We start from the raw sequence: 18,147 nt of genomic DNA on the forward strand, positions 1-18,147 counted from the left end.
AAAAATAAATAAATAGTAGTCTGATTGATGAAAGCAAGGTCCAAAAATGAAAAATGAAACTTGTCAAAAGCTGAAGTTAGTATTAAGACAGCAAAAAACCAAACAGATATAAAACCAAAATCTTTTCCTAAACATGAAACTGTCTCAACCATAACGATAGTATTACTGGCTAGCACCGAGCCATTTAGTGAAGTTGTCAAACTCGGTGTAGTCACTGTCGGAGATCATAGTCTGGTACCACGACTTCCCTGCTGCTTTGATCGCCAATGCCTCCTCCTGTAAGATTAACAAAATTTAAAACAGAGTTAGAAAAACTCTAAATTTTGCACAAAAAAGCATATTATACAAAGAAAAAAAAGTAAACTATTGATTACTAATGTATACAAAACACTAACAAAGACGAAACAAACTAAGACCATAAAAGCAAAGACATTTAGTTACTAAGCCAAAATGAAATCTCCATTGCTAATAAGTAATAACTCGGTTTAAGACAGTACTACTAAGGCCCTGTTCGTTTCGTGGTCGCCAGCATCAGCGACCAGAGTCAGCGACTGCAACATAGTGTCGCTGATAGTTGTTCGTTTGAAGGTCGTGAGGTTGATCGCAGCGGTTGTCGCTGAATTGTTCGTTTTAGTATCGCTGGCGACCAAATATTTATTAAATATCATTTTTTTTTATCGCAGGTTTTTTGGTCGCAAACGCTGAAATTTTCGGCGATCAAAATTTTTAATCGCGAGTCGCTAGCGTCTGGTCGCTGCGATCAGTCGCTGAGTCCGCAACCGGTAAACGAACAACGTATAGTCGCTGAAGTTGGTCGCTGACGCTAGCGACCACCAAACGAACAGCGCCTAAATCATTAGACAAAATAAACAAGTGAGATTACCTTGGTGACTGTCTTCCTCTTCTTTGTAAGCTTCTCCTTCTTAGCCTTAACCCTCTCCGCCTCCGCCAACAACGACATCCTCTTCGCAGTCTTAGCATACGGATTCAACTTCAGCATCACATTCAAATTCTTCAACGGATTCTTCTTCATCACCTTCCTCTTCGCATCCTTCTCAACCGGCTTCACCACACTCTGCACCTCATCAGAGTTAATAATCCTCGCCAAATCAGCATTCACCATCTTCGCCCTAGGAAGCACATAACCCTTCTTCTTCTCCGACCCCTTCTCAAACGAACCATAGATCCCCTCAAGCTTCTCGAAAGCAGACTTGGTCCAAACCACAAACCTCCCTAAATGTCCACCTGGCGCAAGCTTCAGCAAGTTGAGCCTCTCCACGTGGCAAAGCTCCACACCGGGGAGGTTCCTAAACGCCTTCACGATCTTGGACCCTTCGGTGCCGTAAACCACAAGAGGACCTTTCCTAGAAACGTAACGCCTGTTCCTCATCTTACCAACGCCAGACCTAATCCCAATACTCTCCTTAGCCTTCTCAGCATCATCATAAGCACCAATCTGTTTCAAAACCTTGATAGCAGCTGACGTCTTCTCCACGGCTTCGGCGGAGTCGCTAACCACGAGTGGCAGCTCGGGGACGTTCTCGATCTTGTGCCCGCGCGCGACGACAAGAGCGGGAACGGCGGTGGCGGCGATGGCGGAGACGATGGCGTGGCGTTTCATGTTGACGTTCACGCGCCTGTGCCAGAGACGGTAGACCTTTGTCGGGGCGAACATGCGTCCGCCGCGACACTGGTTACCGAAGGCAGCTTGTCCGGCGCGGTGAGTTCCGCCGCCGGGGACGCGGGGGATACGCGAGACGGCGCGTCCGGTTCCCCACGACTCGGCGGAGGTCTGGTGGCCGGCTTTGGTGGAGACGGCGTAGGGCTGGCGGGAGTTGTTGGAGATTTGGGCGTGGACGAAGCTGACGATGTCGGGGCGGACGGGGGCTGTCATGACGTTGGGTAGGACGACGGTTGGGGATTGGTCGGTGGTCATGTCGTTGTCCAGGCCTTGGACGGTGACGAGGGGACGAGCGGCGGCGGTGGCCATTTCGATATTTTAGGGTTTGTGTCTCTTCTCTCACTGTGTGAAGCTGCGGCTTGAAATGTTATTTATACTATGGTTGTCTAGAGTTAGTGTGTTCGATTAGTGGGCCTGTACTTCGTCCCCAAGTCAACTGGGACAGGCTTGTAGTTGTAGCCGAAGTTAATAAAATATATAGTGATTTTTTTTTGTCAACAAAATATATAGTGATTAGTTTCGATAACATTATAAATATAATCTATATATATAAAGAACAGTTTTACTCACTCCTTAGAGAGCCACGTAGACAGACACATCAGAAAGTCATGCTCTATAAAAGTGACACGTGTCTCAGGAAGACAAAACACATTCTCTCCCCTTCATTCGATGGCGTTGACGCCTGAGTTTCTTCGGGTTATCTGAAACGGTTCAATTTATGGCTTTCGTGTTAAATCTCATCGATTCAGTCGCTCACTATGAGTTCTGCGAGACGGTGTGTGTTAGGTATAAATATGTGAACATAAGGGCGATCAAGCTCCATGCGTTCATGATATTTTGAGATGCAATCAACTCAAGCTTTAAACCAGGTCTTCGTGGCTGCATCAAAACATGAGTAACTCTTTCGTCCTCATCTCTCATCTGCAATTTTTTATTGATTTGATATACAATGACAATTTGCTTGCTGCATATCTAAGAAGGCTCCGTACAATGATTTTGAAGGTCCCAGTTTCAATCCCTAATACCGTTTAAGAATCGGTTGACTGGAAGCGGCAGTACCTAAAGTCTGGGTAGATCGAGTTTCCAGGTTTTGCTTTCATACTACTCTAACTACTTTATGAAATCTGATGAAGTTCTGCAAAAAGAAACTAACGTTAATTCTTTGAACAAATTGTTTTTTTTTTTGAGGTTTTGTTTTAAGCCTTCTTCTCTGGCCATTTTATGAAAATCCGATGTTATCACTTACAAGGTTTTGAGAAATTAACAGAGTCTTAGGAAGGAATTGAATTAAAAGAGGGTGAACAACTTCAAACATGCAAGGCAAAACAAACCACTTTGGCCTCGAAATTACCTTCTTCCCAACTTATCGTCCACTGCAAAAAACCAATGGAAATGTAAAGCGTCAATTATAGAGAAAGTTAGCCTTATTTTCAATTTAATTGCTTATAGATTTAGAACTAACCTGTAGGAAATGTCTGGTGATGGATTGTTTATAGATGCTAAATCAGATTGATTAATGGGCTAACAGGGTTTAATGATGGCAAGAATATTCATATAATATTGTAGGAAATGTTTTCTCACTGATTAATTGTTTTCTGGACTGGTCAGGACAACAAGATTTGGTTTCCTAAAGTTTCTGGTGTTGTTCCTGTCATCCTGATGTGATAACTTCTAATTGTTATGGTAAGTGGCTACTGGTAGTCCGAGGAGACCAATAACCTATGTTTATTCTTGATATATAATGATTGTTTTGCCTGATGTTACCACTTACAATACGATCATATGTGATTATTAACACGATATTACTTGCAAACAGAGCAGTGTTGGCAAGGGGATAAAGCTTTAAGATTAAATGAGTGCATTGTTAAGGTATCAAGATTTTTTTTAAAGTTAACTTTCCAGAACGTTTTCAATTTTCAGGTTTATTAATGTTGTTTTTTTATTGTAGGCTCCCTTATTTCAGCAAGTTCATCGCTCAAAAGATTGCGTTGCAGGTTAGATCATTCCGAGAATTTCAAGAGCTTCACTTGGAAGAACGTCTTCAACTCCTCCGGGGGTTGCTGGTTTGTCGGAGAGCAATGTTGTAGACATCGAGAATGTGTATAGAAATGATACCTTCTTTGAAAGTAGGAGTCACGTGCAAAACAGAAGGTGATAGTTCAAGCTTGGATCACTCTAAAATGTTTTAACTGACTCTTAGGCGCTATTCCTCGCTATCCTTACCACAAAGAGAAAGGCTTATGGGCTCTTTTTGCGGATTCAAACAATGTATGGCTCTTTCAAAAGGTTAGTTTCATGGATGGAGCTGAAGCTATACACTTCTTCAAGTGATGTTTGTTAGACATTGAAAAGTTTAGGAGCAAGCGTCGAGGCAAAGAACAATGAAGTTAGAGAAGGTTAAACGCCGATCAACATTGGAAATGGGGAAACGCTAAAAACCTGCAGAAGATACTAATAAGTTGACTTGCTTATGAGTTTTGCGTAAGAGATGCTTGGATCAGTTGTGATCAAAAGACATTACTTAAAGTTGAGGTTTTGAAAAGAACCAGTGATTTGGAGAGTGAGGTTACAGAAGAAGGCATGGAGGAGGAAGTAGAAAATGAGAATGAAGAGAATTATGAAAGCAAATATAGTGAGGAAGAGGAAGATAAGAAGAAAGGGTCAGAGAGAGTAAAAAAGATGGGATCAGGTGAAGATTGTAAAACAAAAAAGGCGTTAAACCTGCACTGTGTAGATTTTGCCTCCAAAATTTACAGTGATACTCAATGACTTTAGCATGTTATTTGTTCTTCCGCTGATTTCGTAGACGTTTTGGATTTTGATGGTTTTGGACTTTAACTCTTTAATTACTGTCTTGATCCGACTCTTCTAAGCTTTACAGTAAAATAAGTTAATGCTTCCTGTTTCGGTTATTTACCTGGCTTTGGATGTGTTTTACAGGTTTTACTGGGTACAGAGGCTGTTATGAGAACTTATGGTTTTGTCGCTGTTTATCAAATACACCAGAGAAATAATATAATTTGGTAAGGTGAACATAACCCTTATACAAGCAACTATACAATAGAGAAAAAAAATATAACAAAAATGAAACAGATCCACATTTGTGCGGTTGAAATATGTGAAGAAACAAACACCTACTTTAACATATTATTAAACATATAAAACGAAAAACATGTTGGTGACGAGTCACGAGCAAAAAAAAAAATGATAACAAACATAAATCCCAATATATTTAAATATTTAATAACCCACGTTAGTTAACCATCTAATCTAATACTCTTTTCATTTCAAATATATATATGGTTTAGAACTTTTACCAGTATTAAGAAAACATATGAAATTTTGATTATCAATAGATTAATTTCTAAACGAATTATTCTCCGTAATTTTTAACCAATAAAATTTTAATGAAAAACATTTATATTTTTTGAAATTTACAATTAACTATTAAGTAATGAATTGAAAATGTAAAAATATATATTTTTAAAACAATTTTTTTCTATAATGTGGATTTTCGAAATAGAAGGAAGTATAATATATGTTAAATAAATATCACAATATTTTTACTATTAAGTTAAATCAAAAATAATTTGTAGAAATTAAATAATTTTCATCTTTTGTAAGTAATTTTTTAATATAATCAAATATTAATTATAAACTGAGGGCGCCACGTCATCAAGAGCATCGTGGATGTAGATGGAAATTGTGAATGATGTAGTTGTGATGATATAACTGTATTATTATTATTTTTAAACAAAAACTTAGGTCAGAAATGGAATCTTCATAGTAAAATAGCCAAATGTGCATGCTAAATATTTAAAGAAGTTTGCAGAAGTTTTATGTTATAAAGTATACAGAGATGATAGTATATAAAAGTTCACAAAGAACTTAATAATTTACTTTGGCTCTGCACACATAGAAGTTCCAAGCGGACCACTGTCCAGGATTCTCTTTAATCATACGATTAAATTTTAACCAATGCGTTTTTCTTTACTTTTTTAATTGTAACATAGAGAAATTAAAATATCCTAAAACTGTTCAATTCATTTCAGATCGATGACTGTAAAAGTCAGTGTATGAGAGATTAAATAAGAAAATATTTACTTATTCTATACAAGAATTAATATTAGGAAAACAAACAAACAAATTTGACATTGAAACAAAACCGCAATAAGGACTAATACATCTTCACATATGCAAACAACAATTGTGGTAAAGGTAACTATATCTATGCCATAATTTTGCTATGAACATGAGAATAGGAAGAATGCATGAAATTTATGTATTGTCATGAATGGCAAACCGACATGTCTCGAGCTGACAAATGCTGGAGATAGATCAAATGTTCCTTACGTGGCGTCTCTATATTGAAAAGAAGTGTTATATAACTAATATGATCTTTATAATTTTGAATGTCAATGTTTTCTTAATTTGATTAACTTTGCTTTACTACCTTCTTCGCATTCAATATAATATTCTATTTTTAATAAAAAATACAACTTCAAATAATCACCACTTCCACTCCATTAGCATATAGAAAGATTATGATTTAAACATAAAGAGTAATTATTCTTATAACATACACAAAATAGTTATCTACAACCCAATCATTCCAAACCCGAAATATTACAAACCACAGTGCACCGAATATGGGATCAAAGTTTTGTAAAATAAAACAACATAAAAACCATTTGAAACCCTCACAGCATATCAATGCGACAACTCTTAAATACATAAACAACTATTGTAAACAAACAAAATATATCTCATCATATTTAATCCCTCCTCACGTAAAATTTTTTAACAAACAAAAATCATTATCATATATATCACTTACAAATGCAAACCTAAGACATAAACCATGCAAAATAATAATCTAGATCGTAAGTAAAGTATATCCCGCCCGTAGGGCGGGCCGACCCTAGTATATTATATTTACTTGTTTTTAGTCAGTAGCGGAAGTAAATAAAATATATTATGTTTATAATGTTATCGAAACTAATCACTTTAGATATACTAGTTTAGTTCTATGTTTTGTATCTTTGTCTAATTCTTGTTTCCTTTGTGTGTGGGCTATTGTTTCCGAAATTTTTTGTTTGGTTCGTCGGTCTCTGCCTCCGAGAACCTTTGTTTAATTCGTCGGCCTCTGTTTCTAATGTAAGTCGTGGAATCTCCGGCTTATGTAACTGGTTTATGTTAAATATAATTAGTGTTTTAAAAAATTATCCCTTATATATTAATTGAGAAACATTACGACCTTTAAGTGTAGCCACGTGTCATCACCAAAATGAAATTCAGAATCATTAGAAAATATGTTGGTCCAATTAAGTATACATTATACTTTTCATTAAACTAATCATACAATTAATTAAAGTGTACAATTACTATTTTATTTTCTTTCCTTAAATAAAACCTACGGAATTACCAAATATGACTAATATATATATGACAATTAATGATTCTAATAATAAAGATTTGATAGCAACTTATATCCCATCCATTGCTTTTGTTTAATTTTATATTATTAAAATAAATTAAATAATCAAATTAGCTATGAAATTAAAATATAGATTTTTTCGTATATGTTATATTTTGAATTTTTAAAAATGACAAAATTACTAAAACTGTTAAAATTATTATGTTAAAAATTAATGATCAATGGTTTAACATCCCCTATATATTAATAGAGAAACATTTTAAAAGTTTAGAACATGTAGTTTGTACTAATTAAAAAAGTGTCAAGATGAGTTGTCACGTAAGTTGAATGCAAATAACTAAAATGACACAAAAATGAGAAAAATATTGAAGATATATAGTATTGACAAGTGAACGTAAACTTCTCATAACCATAATTAACTTTTAAATTGCTAAATCATGATATAAAACGGAGCTGACATAGTTTCATTGTAACTAAATAGTCGGCATGAGATTCTTCGGCTTAAACGTTAGGTTTTTATGTGATAAATAATTTTTTGACTTAAAATATTTTTAAAAATGGGACCAGTTCATTAGTAAACAAATTATGTAGTTAACAAAAAAAATTTTAAAAAATTGTTTAAGGGCCAAATATTAATTCGATCAATAATATAAATTTATTTTCTATACGATATTTCTTAAATAATTTTCATATAAATTTACCCTGCGCAAGGCGCAGGTCTTATCCTAGTATTTTAATAAAGTATATAATTTTTTGATAAAAATAGATATGTAATTCAAATTAACGGGGAGGAGGTGTGGGGTGTATTCAACTAAGAATTTTAGATGATTTGTATTAAAATAAAAAAATTACTATTATTTAAACCATAATTAAAAAAATATTTTTAAATTCAGTGTTATTGAATTTGTCATTTTATAAAACATTCTGAAATCCATTATCATTAAACAAAATTTAAATTAAAAATTTTAGAGTGATTTAAAAGTTTTTAAAGTGTCTGAAAGAGATTTCTTAGTTATAAAAATAAAAATTGAAATCTCAAAACTTTATTAAGTTGTAAAATAAGTACTGCTTTTATTAAGTTGAATGTTTTGACCATTACAAAAGCAACCAAAATAGGGACATTTTTATATAACAGTCAACTTATAACTTTATCATAACCATTCCAAGAACAATTCCAATCCCCTCGTGGCTTTATATATGTATACAAGAAAGGAAGAAAAAAAAGCATGTTTTCAGTCGCTATAACATCTCTCGTTTACTGTGTTTGATCGAAAGGGCTTTCACCTTCGTAATTCCCACGTGGATTATACTCGCACACCACAAGAAACCCACGGCCTTCATCACATTTCACACGTGCGCATCCAACAGCTGTCGTGTCTCGCCACACGATCTGCGTGTAATGACCGCACATCTCACCCGACGCGCACGAGTTTGTTTTCGAGTCGTAGCTAAACCTCTCTTCATACCATTTCATCACCACTCTCTCTGGCCACCACGTCTTCCTCTGCCGGTACCAAAAAATATTCTCGCCGTAAGGCCCACCGGAATGTTGCATACTGCAATCTGGCTTACGTTGTTTGGCCCATTTATCAGCGAACCGGGCCAGGCCTTTGTGCCATCCAAGAGGTGGTACGCCTGAAGACTCGCGTGCTGTGTTGTGAGCGTTTAGAAATTCTCTCGCTTGTTTTGCTTTCCTCGCTCTGTTGAACATACGTGCAGCTGCATCTGACATGCCGGGGATGTAAGTTCCGGCGGCGGAATGGTGATCGGAGAAGAGAAGGAAGAATAAGAGTAGACATGATGATGGGTGAGACAACTTGACAGACATCTCCATGTCTTTGTATTATTGTTGTGTCTCATCATGAGTTTCTCTGTTTCTAAGGTTTGTTTTTGTTACGTTATTCAGTTAGAGATTTGCCATTTTAACAGATTGTTTAATTCTTATTTTTGGGTTGATACATAAACATTATAAAACCAAAAAAACTGTCGTTATTTTTAGATTTTGTTTTAACTTCCAACTGTTAAGGTATGCAAGTACACACTACTAACCAGTGTTCAAAAAATAGTTTTAAAAATTGTGTAGAAAAAACATTTTTGCTTATGACTAATTTAATACCTTGATAGACGCCTAAACCGATTTTTAGAGTACTGAAGAAATTCTAGAAGGTTGTGAAAAACCTCTTCTAAGAAATTGAACATCAGCAGATTCTTGAGTCTGTCTCCTTCACCACTTGGACATATTGACGTTTAACGGAGTTTGTTGGCATTGTTTTCAAGTGTGTTTGCTTACACATCCACTACATAAGAAGATTATATAACCCATGGAACTTCTGGAAACTACCAATAGAAGAGGTTGACTAAAGAAATCAGTTAGAAACGAGCTCCATATGGGTCAAACATGGCAGTTGTGGAAACTCCATTATTGAACTTCTGTAAGCCTTTTGATGACTTTGTACACAAGAAAAGCAGAACCTTTTCTCTATTTGTAATGTCTCATGTAAGGAGTTAATACAATAGGAAAAGAACTATATATGATGTGAGAATGTTTTGCATAAGACCTTGGTTTTTGTTCCTTTTCCCAATTACATAGGAAAAAAAAGTAGAGAACCTTTGCATTTGGATATAATTTGTAGGTATCATATAATCTTAATTATGTTATCGGACCTTCAAGGCGTTGTTGAATGGAAGAGAAGAAAAAAATACAAAGATCAACATATATAAACTTAGCAAGTTAGCAAAGATTACAAAACCAATCCATGAAAAATGTAAAAATAAAAAAATAAACCTAATCTAACAAAACCAACACTTTGATTCTTTAACAGGAGAGCGTGTAGGCTAACAATAGTTTGCGTTGGTGTCATAAACACATTGTTTTCTGATTTTCTTTTCAGTCACATGTAAGACAGTTCAACTCTTAATGGTAAAAAAAAATACTACACTTACATAAATCAAGAACCAAAAAAAATATGAGTTTCCATTGATAATCAATCATCATCATCGATCAGATAGCGTAAATTGGATTCACCTCTGATTCAGTCTCAGATGGATTCGCATTATGCCACGAGCCCGTACCAGTTCTACCAAACTTCTTCTTCTTCTCCTTCTTCCTCACCTTCCTAGTCCTCTTAGACTTCACAACATAATAAGTCATTATACTTAAAATCCCCGTCATTGTCACGGTTCCTATAACCGTAACCACAACCGCTGCGTATCTATTTCTCCGACCAACCACAATGTACGAGGAAGAAATGAATGCCACGCTGGTGCAGACAGAGGCCAACCACATCAGTTTATTGATTACTTCCACCACACGTCTTTCGGTTTTAGTCTCTCCTCTCACTAACGTGATTTGCACGACAACTACTGCTAACGAAGTGAAGAGCGCAATCGCGTTGAATATAAAGAATATCTTGAATGATGTTGCGTGTACCATCACGGCCACACCGTTGTCGTCGTCGCCTCCCGGAACCGTGAAAATGGCGGCGAATGCAACCGTGGCGAAGAGGACAGCCACCACGGTTACCGAGTTTGTAGCATTGTTGATTCCAGCTCTGTGGAGTTTCCTTAGCTCCTTGGCGATACCGTCTACGTTTTTGTTGGTTCTTCGGGTTTGTTCTAGCTGCGTGTGGACGTCTTTTTTTATCTCGGTCACGGTCTTTCGCAGCTCGTCTCTTGGCTGGTTCAGTTCGTTTGCTTTGAGCGCTCCACAACGGGATAATATTTCTTTGATCTCTTGTGTTTCCTCTGAATGAGTAAGTCCTTCAGCGATGTCGTAAGCGGTTTTATGGTCTCGTGTTAGCGCATTGACGTTTGTATCCGGAAGTTGTAACAGTTCGTTCACAATCTACAAATCAAAATAAGAATCAAGAATCATAAATCAAGAATAAATAATCACAAAACAAGCTAGAATCAAGAATTATAAACACAAGAACCAAGAATCATAAAACAAGAATAAATAATCAAGAATCATTAAAAAAATCAAGAAGCATTAATCATTAACTAAGAATCATAAAACTAGAATGAAGAACCAATAGTCAAAAATCATAAAACAAGAATAAATGATCAAGAATCATAAAACAAGAATAAATTATCAAGAATAAATTATCAAGAATCATAAAATACGAATAAGTTATCAAGAATCATAAAACAAGAATAAATTATCATGAATCATTAACCAAGAATCATAAAACTAGAATCAATAATCAAAAATCATAAAACAAGAATCAAGAATCATAAAACAAGAATCAATAACCAAAAATCATAAAAACAAGAATTCATAATCAAGAATCATAAAATCAAGAATCAAGAATCATAATAACAAGAATCAAGAATAAAACCGAGCAACAAATAGCGCGAAACAATCAAATTTCATTATTTTACCTCTGCTCTTTTCTTTCGTGTAGCGATATGCAACACGGTGTTACCAAACTTGTCAGGAAGCATGACGATAGCCGGATCAGCTCGAAGGAGTAATCTCACGACTTCTGAGCTAATTCCTTTCACAGCCATATGTAAAGACGTTTGTCCTTTCTTGTCTGTTCTTCTTGCTAACTGCGGATCTTTATCAAGCAACGTTCTTACAATATCTACATGACCTTGACGTGCAGCTAGGTGAAGCGCGTTTTTCCCATTAGATCTTGATATCTCAAGCAAGCTTGAGTCTTTAGCAAGCAACTCATTAACTACTTCTGAATGCCCTCGTGTTGCAGCAGAAACAAGTGGTGTTGCGTTTGATTGAGCTACTGTTTTACTCAATAGAGGTTCATGCTCTAGCAGTAACTGAACAATAGCTGCAATAAAAGAATACCACGGTTAGAAAAAAACAATGCAATCATTCTTATTAAATCCAAACTTATCATAGACTTCCAACTTTGAAACCAATTGACGATAATTGGATTAGTCTTATCCTTTTATATATTAGTTAATTATTTCTCCAACTATCAATGTGAGATTTCATTCATTCATTGAAATTTTTGGTTAGTGAGACTCACCTCGATGGCCTTGACTGCAAGCAATATGTAAAGCGTCGAATCCAGAAAGATTCTTCTGCATAAGAGACTCTTTGGTGGTATAACACAAAAGCTCTTTCACAACATCAATATTGCCTTTCTCTGCTGCTGTAAAAAGTGGTGTCTCTCCTAACTCATTCACCTCGTTTACCACTGATGTCATTATTTGTGCCACCTTTTAAGTTTACAACACAAAACAAGATAATCAATACAGTTTCATTTTGAGCTTTAATATGAGGAGGAAGAGGAAGGTTTCATCATACCTCGTCATCAAAATCAGATCCTGAAATGGTACCAGTGATCTGAGAATCAATGTCACTAAGAATCTGCTTAACAGCAGCCAAGTCTCCTCTTTGAGCAGCTAGGTGAAGCTCGGTGTCGTTGTGGCGGCCAGTGACTTGTTTGACATACTTCTTTTTACCGGTTGGATCAAACCGTTTTCCCGAATTGGAAAGGCCTAAGGACTTGCTTGAGTTAGACACCATAAGAGCCTTCCCTGAATTGGACAGGACCAGAGTCTTCCTTGGGGTTGGAGTTGGCGACGACAGGTCCGCTACAGTGCTCCCTGCCGGACTCACAGGATCGGTCGCCCAACCCTTCTCCATATCCGGTTCCAGCTCCTTCTCTGCAAGTCAGATTGGTAATACATTGTTTGCTTGTATATCACGCAAATGACTAACCCTAAAATTATAGTTAATCTATTCGCACGTTTTCTAATTTCTTAACAAATTCTCGTAACGATTTGAGTCAGGATCTGGAATTAAGAGCAATGAAAAAATTGTTTCCTGTTTCATATTCTATCAATATTCAATCGTTGTACCTTCTTGGATTCTAGATCCCATTTTCAGAGATAAAGGCTGAGAGATTTCAAAGCGGGATCATGATATTGTAGGTTTGATAGATAGACCACTGATGCTGGCTCGGCTGGAGAAGAAGGTTACGTCATAAGAGCCGTCGTCGTCGTTGGCCAACGGTACCTTCACCGTCACGGCAAGAGATCCGATTATGGTTTCATATGAAGCAGAGAGCTTAGCCTTTCTTTGTTTGAGTAATTTGGGTTGTCTTGTTTCGATCTTCTTCGGTTTCAGTTAGGGATGTTTACCACGTCAGCATCTTACACACAAAAGGACAGAACATATGGTGTTGTAAGCTCATCTTATTAGTTTACCCGTTTTTAGAATGTTAGCTCTCTTTATCCCTGCTTCCAATACGGTTTAGGAAACATTGTAATTGGTATTTTAGTTCCCGGCCGGTTTGGTATTCATACTTTCTTATCGTTAGATAATGAATTTAATATGCGATCATGTTATAGTTGAACTACGTATTGACACATACATCAGATTAAAATATCTAAGAACATCCTCTAATCCATTTTTATTTTATTTTTTAAATAGATAAACTTTAAAGGTTAAATTCATTTCGAATGTGTTTCTCGATCTATTTTATATTTTTCTTTTGCATACAAAATACTATATTTTAGAGAAAATAGAGTAGGATTAGACATCTACTGTTGGCAACAACAACAACAAAAATAAAAATAAAAAGAGAGGTCTAAATATGTTTTCACACAGTTCCAACAAAGATAACATCTATGGTGAGTTTCAGTTTTTTTTTGGTGAGTTTCAGTTGCAACAAAAGAGTAATTACAAAAAACTGAAACTGTTCGGAATTAAATTCTATGTATGTTATAAATAGTGATGGGAAACTTGCATGGCCTTCGCAGATCCCATCACGCCGGTGAAACCCCCAAAGCCACTTACCCACCATCTTCATCTGCACCATCTGGTCCCCAAATGACGTTGGACCCTTATTGCCATGTAGACTGTAGCCTCCGCTCCCTCGCCGGAAAGGCTGAGGGGTTTCGGTCTAGCCGCCGTTGGTGGACTTAATGGTCCAGTTTGTCACGTCAATTGTAAATTCAAGATTTCACACTTTCAACTATTTATACATTTCTTGGATTATTGGTCTTTCTTTTTTTTTTTAGAAAAAGTTATTTACTTCTCTGTTTAAAAAACTGTAATCAGAAATCCAAAATATAATTATCTTAGTAAATCAAGCAACATTTGGATTGATCGGTGTAGTTTCAAAAATTACTATGATGGTTTGATTGATATCACACGAGAGAGCACTGACATTACTGTCTCAAGGTTTTTTTCTTAACTTATTTCTTCATATATATTTTATTTTAAATAATGTTTTAAGAATAGTTTTTCCATATTAATTAATGTTTTTAAGTTTCAATGCAATATTTTATTTGGTGTTTTATGAGCGTTTATAATATATAATATAATTTTTATTGGTTGAATTAGATGCAGTTAATTATGTTTTTTGTGTTAATTATTTGATGAAATCGTTTAGATGCCATTTCATGAACCACAACAAAACAATGTTGACTGGTGCAGACCCAAGCCATGCTTAAGAGTTACGACTCATACGGTACACGTCAGCGACACCATCGCGTTCGCTTCGCAAATATAAATGTCAAGTGGGATACCAATTTTACTGTTTAACTATTTGCTAATATAAATGTCAAGTGGGATACCAATTTGATCTAGTTAAAAATTTTATATAATAATTTTTTTTGTTAGTTGATCAGACCAAAAGACTTGATTTGGTGTACTAGGACTTATAACCATGGGTTATAACTATTGTCGACTATTTCTATCAAAAGATCAAGTAGTTTTTTTTTATAACACTGATTTATTACGAAAGATCAAGTAGTTAACTCCATCCTTTTTTTTTTCCCTTAGTTAACTCCATCTATTGGTTTCTCTTTATTTATTCTTTTCAGTTTGCTAGTTAGTTTTATCCTTTGTAGCATTCTAAAATAGGGTTCATATGTTCATATACATATAACGAGAGAACATTGTTCATTGGCTTACCATATCATTTATGGTATGCCGTAATTTAAGTAACGTGAAGATAATAAACCCACATCAAGGTTGAACATAAAAATGATAGAATACTATCACTATTCTATCTTCAAGATATATTCCCCCTTCAAAATCTTCTGCATGACAAAGATCGCTTCTTTCGTCGAGAAGAGTTACGAGCTGTAACAAGACCGAAAGATGTCCGAAACACACATGACTTCTCCTCCTCCAAAACACCTTTCCCGTTAAACAACTCCGACGACAAGTACTTTGCCACATCTTCAGGGGTATACCGGACATTCCACCCACCTTCCGTTCCCGCCAACATAGCTGCATTGCTATGAGCGTTGTAAAAATCACGATACACCGGCAACAACTTCTCCACGATCGAGCTTCTCATCTCCTCCAAGAGTGTCTGATCAGGTACGACGCACGCGCTCTGCGACTGGCACGTGCTCTCGAAACATTCGCTGAACTTTTCGAGTCGCATCTTGGCTTCCTCCGGCGACATCTCCTCCGTCTTCGGACACATCGACGCAAGTGGCTCCCACGCGAGCCTTTCGTAACTTCTAGCGAACTGTCCTACTTTCTCGAAATGCCTCTCGATCCACTCATCGCCGAGGAGGTGCTTAAGGCCCGTGGAGCGTGCGCGAGACGCCACGTGCTGGAGGTTGTTGGCTAAGAAGAGGTACTGCATGGAGAAGTCCTTGTACATCTCCGCTTTGCCGTCGATCTTACAGAGGAGGACAAGAACCATCCACGCGAATCGCACCCTCACCTCAGATCCATGATGACATCCATCAGATTCAGAGAGGTTAAAGTAAGATTTTGGAAGCAATGCTTTAGCGGAAGAAGATGATCCTTTAACAATGATATTCACGAGAATGCCACTGTACTCCGCTAGGCGAGAGAGGTGGTCCATGGAGGAGGTAGTCATCGGATGAACACCTCCTCCAGGGACCACCGTCTTAGACGAGTCTTTCCTTATCTCAGACTCAAACTCCACCAGGTGGGATAGAATCGACTCACTGAGCCGGTTAAGCGAGCTGAGAGCTTGAGACCGAACCGCCGACACTGAATGAAACGAGAAGATAGACTCAATCGCCTGTAAATTCTCAGTTATAGTGCCGTACATATCAAGTAAAGTAAAAATCTTTTTAGGGTTCGGAGTTTTCTTGTCTCGCACGGCAACACTTTCAGGAAACCCTAATAAAAGCAGAGCTCCTTCTTTAGATATATCTCTAAAACAAGACTCTCTGAGAGAGACAGAGCAGCCTTCAAAGACTTCATCGCATAGTGTCTTCTCCCCGTTGAAGAGTGTCTTCATCGAGACGCTAACCGCATCGATCCAGCTCCTCATCTTCACCTCAACAACCTCGCTTGGCATCTTCTTCACCTTAGACGAGCTTACTTTCTCGACGCCGAGACGGTGTATCCCTTCGTCGACTATCGATTTTCGAAAGCATTTATAAGTACTCGCACACTCTTTCGCGTAGCCTGCCGCGATCATGCACTCGGCGATGGACTTCAGCTCCTTCATAGAGTTCCTGGAGACCTCTTCAACCTCAACGATGGAGTCTCCAGCAAGACGAACGTCCTCGCCGGTTTCAGGATCCAAACGGGCACGGTTCATCGATAGAATCTGGTAGAACTCGCTCTGGAGACGTTTCATAGCGATCTGCATGAGCTTCTGAGCTCTGAGGAGGTTCTCGGAGTTTGGATCTTCTTTAATTAACGTATCCATTGACTTTTGCAAATCTTTGACGCCGTTTATGAACTTCTTGGCTTCTCTCTTGCTCTCGCAAAAGAGAGAATAGAATTTAGTTGTGGAAACGTACTCCGTGTTCCATTTCTCGATGATCTCGGCCGCGTTGTCGATGGTATGGTCGATCTCTGATGAGTCCAAGCCTTTCTTAGGTATTGTGGGAGAAGGTTTCTTTTTGGAATAAGTGATCTTGGAGAAGAAGCTGAAACCGGTTTTGGTTCTCATCTTTGATCAAATGTTGTTGTCTTTGCAAGAAACTTGAAGGGAGAAGAAAAGAGTTTGTTTACATTAAATAATGAAACGCTTTGCCTTGTTTATGGATTCAAGAACAAGGTGGGACCCCTTTTTGAAGAACCTACCACTGAATCCAAATCCAGGGAGGGTTCGTTAGAAGAGATAAGTTCTAGACTTCTTTTTTTTTTTAAGTTGTTACACAACGATAAATTAATTATTCAGGTCGTTAAATCGTTGTGGTCAAAGACGACAGAGAAAATTGAGGAAGACCTTTGATTCATCCTTGCCCTTCACGTGTCATCACATTAAGAACACATTTTATTTTGTTGTAAATCTAGAAAGATGTAAGGAGCAAGAACGACCGCATAGCGCAGTGGATTAGCGCGTTTGACTTTGGATCAAAAGGTCGTGGGTTCGAACTCCCACTGTGGTCGCATTTTTTGGTCTGGTTTTGTTTTTGTTATACATTTGTTTTTATCATGTCTTATGAGTAGCAGTCTGAACATATGCTTGACAAGCATAATTAGGACGTGACAACTTAATTACTCAATCATACTAAGCTTTATTCGACCGTGAAAGCAATTTAATAACACCTTCAGACCATGCGTTCACTCACTCAATACTATAAATAAACACCGGCTTAGGGCATCTCCAACACTACTCCATTTTTGACTCCAAACTCAATTATGGAGTAAAATCTTCTCCAACCCCACTCCATATTCAACTCCAAAATGGAGTAATGGTTAGGGTTACTCCATTTATGGAGTAATCTTACTCATTACTCCATTTTGGAGTTGAACTATTTTTATTTATGAAATAGTCTTTTTAATATTTAATATTTTATTTCATACTTAAAATGATATAATAACATGAAAAAATATAATACTCCGCAAAAAATTATTTAATAGTTTACATAAAATATGCATAAACTCATAAAAGTCAAAAATAATTTAAATAAAATATATTATTATGGAAGATAATCTCAAGTTGTATTTTTAATGATAAATACTTAATTTAAATAAAATATATTATTATGGAAATTTTGTAAACATAAAATAGTTGTGTTAATTGTTAAATTTTTATAAGTTGAATGTATTACTAACAATTATTAACTAAATGAAAAAGGAATATACTTTTTAGAGTAAAAA

The 18,147-nt window shown here is 36.6% G+C and overlaps 4 protein-coding genes, 1 long non-coding RNA gene and 1 other non-coding gene across 11 annotated transcripts; 2 read left to right on the plus strand and 4 right to left on the minus strand.

Moving 5' to 3' along the window:
• Nucleotide 1: 1 nt before the first annotated feature.
• LOC103859287 (60S ribosomal protein L4-1) lies at nucleotides 2–2,040 on the minus strand. 2 transcript variants are annotated; one of them, XM_009136799.3, is made up of 2 exons: nucleotides 884–2,038; nucleotides 2–276 (listed from the first exon to the last, which is right to left on the minus strand). In XM_009136799.3, exons 1-2 carry the CDS (start codon nucleotides 1,988–1,990, stop codon nucleotides 163–165), a joined length of 1,221 nt encoding a protein of 406 aa, XP_009135047.2. In that variant the 5' UTR covers nucleotides 1,991–2,038; the 3' UTR covers nucleotides 2–162. The 2 variants fall into 2 exon arrangements, with proteins under 2 accessions (XP_009135047.2, XP_033142706.1); XM_033286815.1 differs by lacking the exon at nucleotides 2–276 and adding an exon at nucleotides 444–499 and having other exon boundaries at nucleotides 849–2,040.
• Nucleotides 2,041–2,242: 202 nt separating this feature from the next.
• On the plus strand, nucleotides 2,243–4,593 carry LOC103859288. 5 transcript variants are annotated; one of them, XR_004456095.1, is made up of 5 exons: nucleotides 2,243–2,768; nucleotides 2,949–3,075; nucleotides 3,290–3,364; nucleotides 3,498–3,550; nucleotides 3,630–4,593. It is a non-coding gene; the product is annotated as an uncharacterized LOC103859288 (long non-coding RNA). The 5 variants fall into 5 exon arrangements; XR_004456096.1 differs by having other exon boundaries at nucleotides 2,252–2,576; nucleotides 2,684–2,768; nucleotides 2,949–3,364; XR_631225.3 differs by lacking the exon at nucleotides 2,949–3,075 and having other exon boundaries at nucleotides 2,263–2,576; nucleotides 2,684–2,768.
• A 3,779-nt stretch (nucleotides 4,594–8,372) lies between these two features.
• LOC103859289 (pathogenesis-related protein 1) lies at nucleotides 8,373–9,205 on the minus strand. The gene has a single exon (XM_009136800.3). The coding sequence runs from the start codon at nucleotides 8,950–8,952 to the stop codon at nucleotides 8,374–8,376; it is 579 nt and encodes a 192-aa protein (XP_009135048.1). The 5' UTR covers nucleotides 8,953–9,205; the 3' UTR covers nucleotide 8,373.
• Nucleotides 9,206–9,608: 403 nt separating this feature from the next.
• Nucleotides 9,609–13,835, minus strand: LOC103859290 (ankyrin repeat-containing protein ITN1). Its single transcript, XM_009136801.3, has 5 exons — nucleotides 12,948–13,835; nucleotides 12,391–12,752; nucleotides 12,110–12,302; nucleotides 11,499–11,908; nucleotides 9,609–10,962 (listed from the first exon to the last, which is right to left on the minus strand). Exons 1-5 carry the CDS (start codon nucleotides 12,967–12,969, stop codon nucleotides 10,120–10,122), a joined length of 1,830 nt encoding a protein of 609 aa, XP_009135049.2. The 5' UTR covers nucleotides 12,970–13,835; the 3' UTR covers nucleotides 9,609–10,119.
• Nucleotides 13,836–14,091: 256 nt separating this feature from the next.
• Nucleotides 14,092–18,067, minus strand: LOC103859291 (exocyst complex component EXO70H1). Its single transcript, XM_009136802.3, has one exon. The coding sequence runs from the start codon at nucleotides 16,988–16,990 to the stop codon at nucleotides 15,128–15,130; it is 1,863 nt and encodes a 620-aa protein (XP_009135050.1). The 5' UTR covers nucleotides 16,991–18,067; the 3' UTR covers nucleotides 14,092–15,127.
• On the plus strand, nucleotides 17,359–17,433 carry TRNAQ-UUG. The gene has a single exon. It is a non-coding gene; the product is annotated as a tRNA-Gln (tRNA).
• Nucleotides 18,068–18,147: the final 80 nt, after the last annotated feature.

Source organism: Brassica rapa, chromosome A03 (assembly GCF_000309985.2).
Source record: "Brassica rapa cultivar Chiifu-401-42 chromosome A03, CAAS_Brap_v3.01, whole genome shotgun sequence".
NCBI lineage: Eukaryota > Viridiplantae > Streptophyta > Magnoliopsida > Brassicales > Brassicaceae > Brassica > Brassica rapa.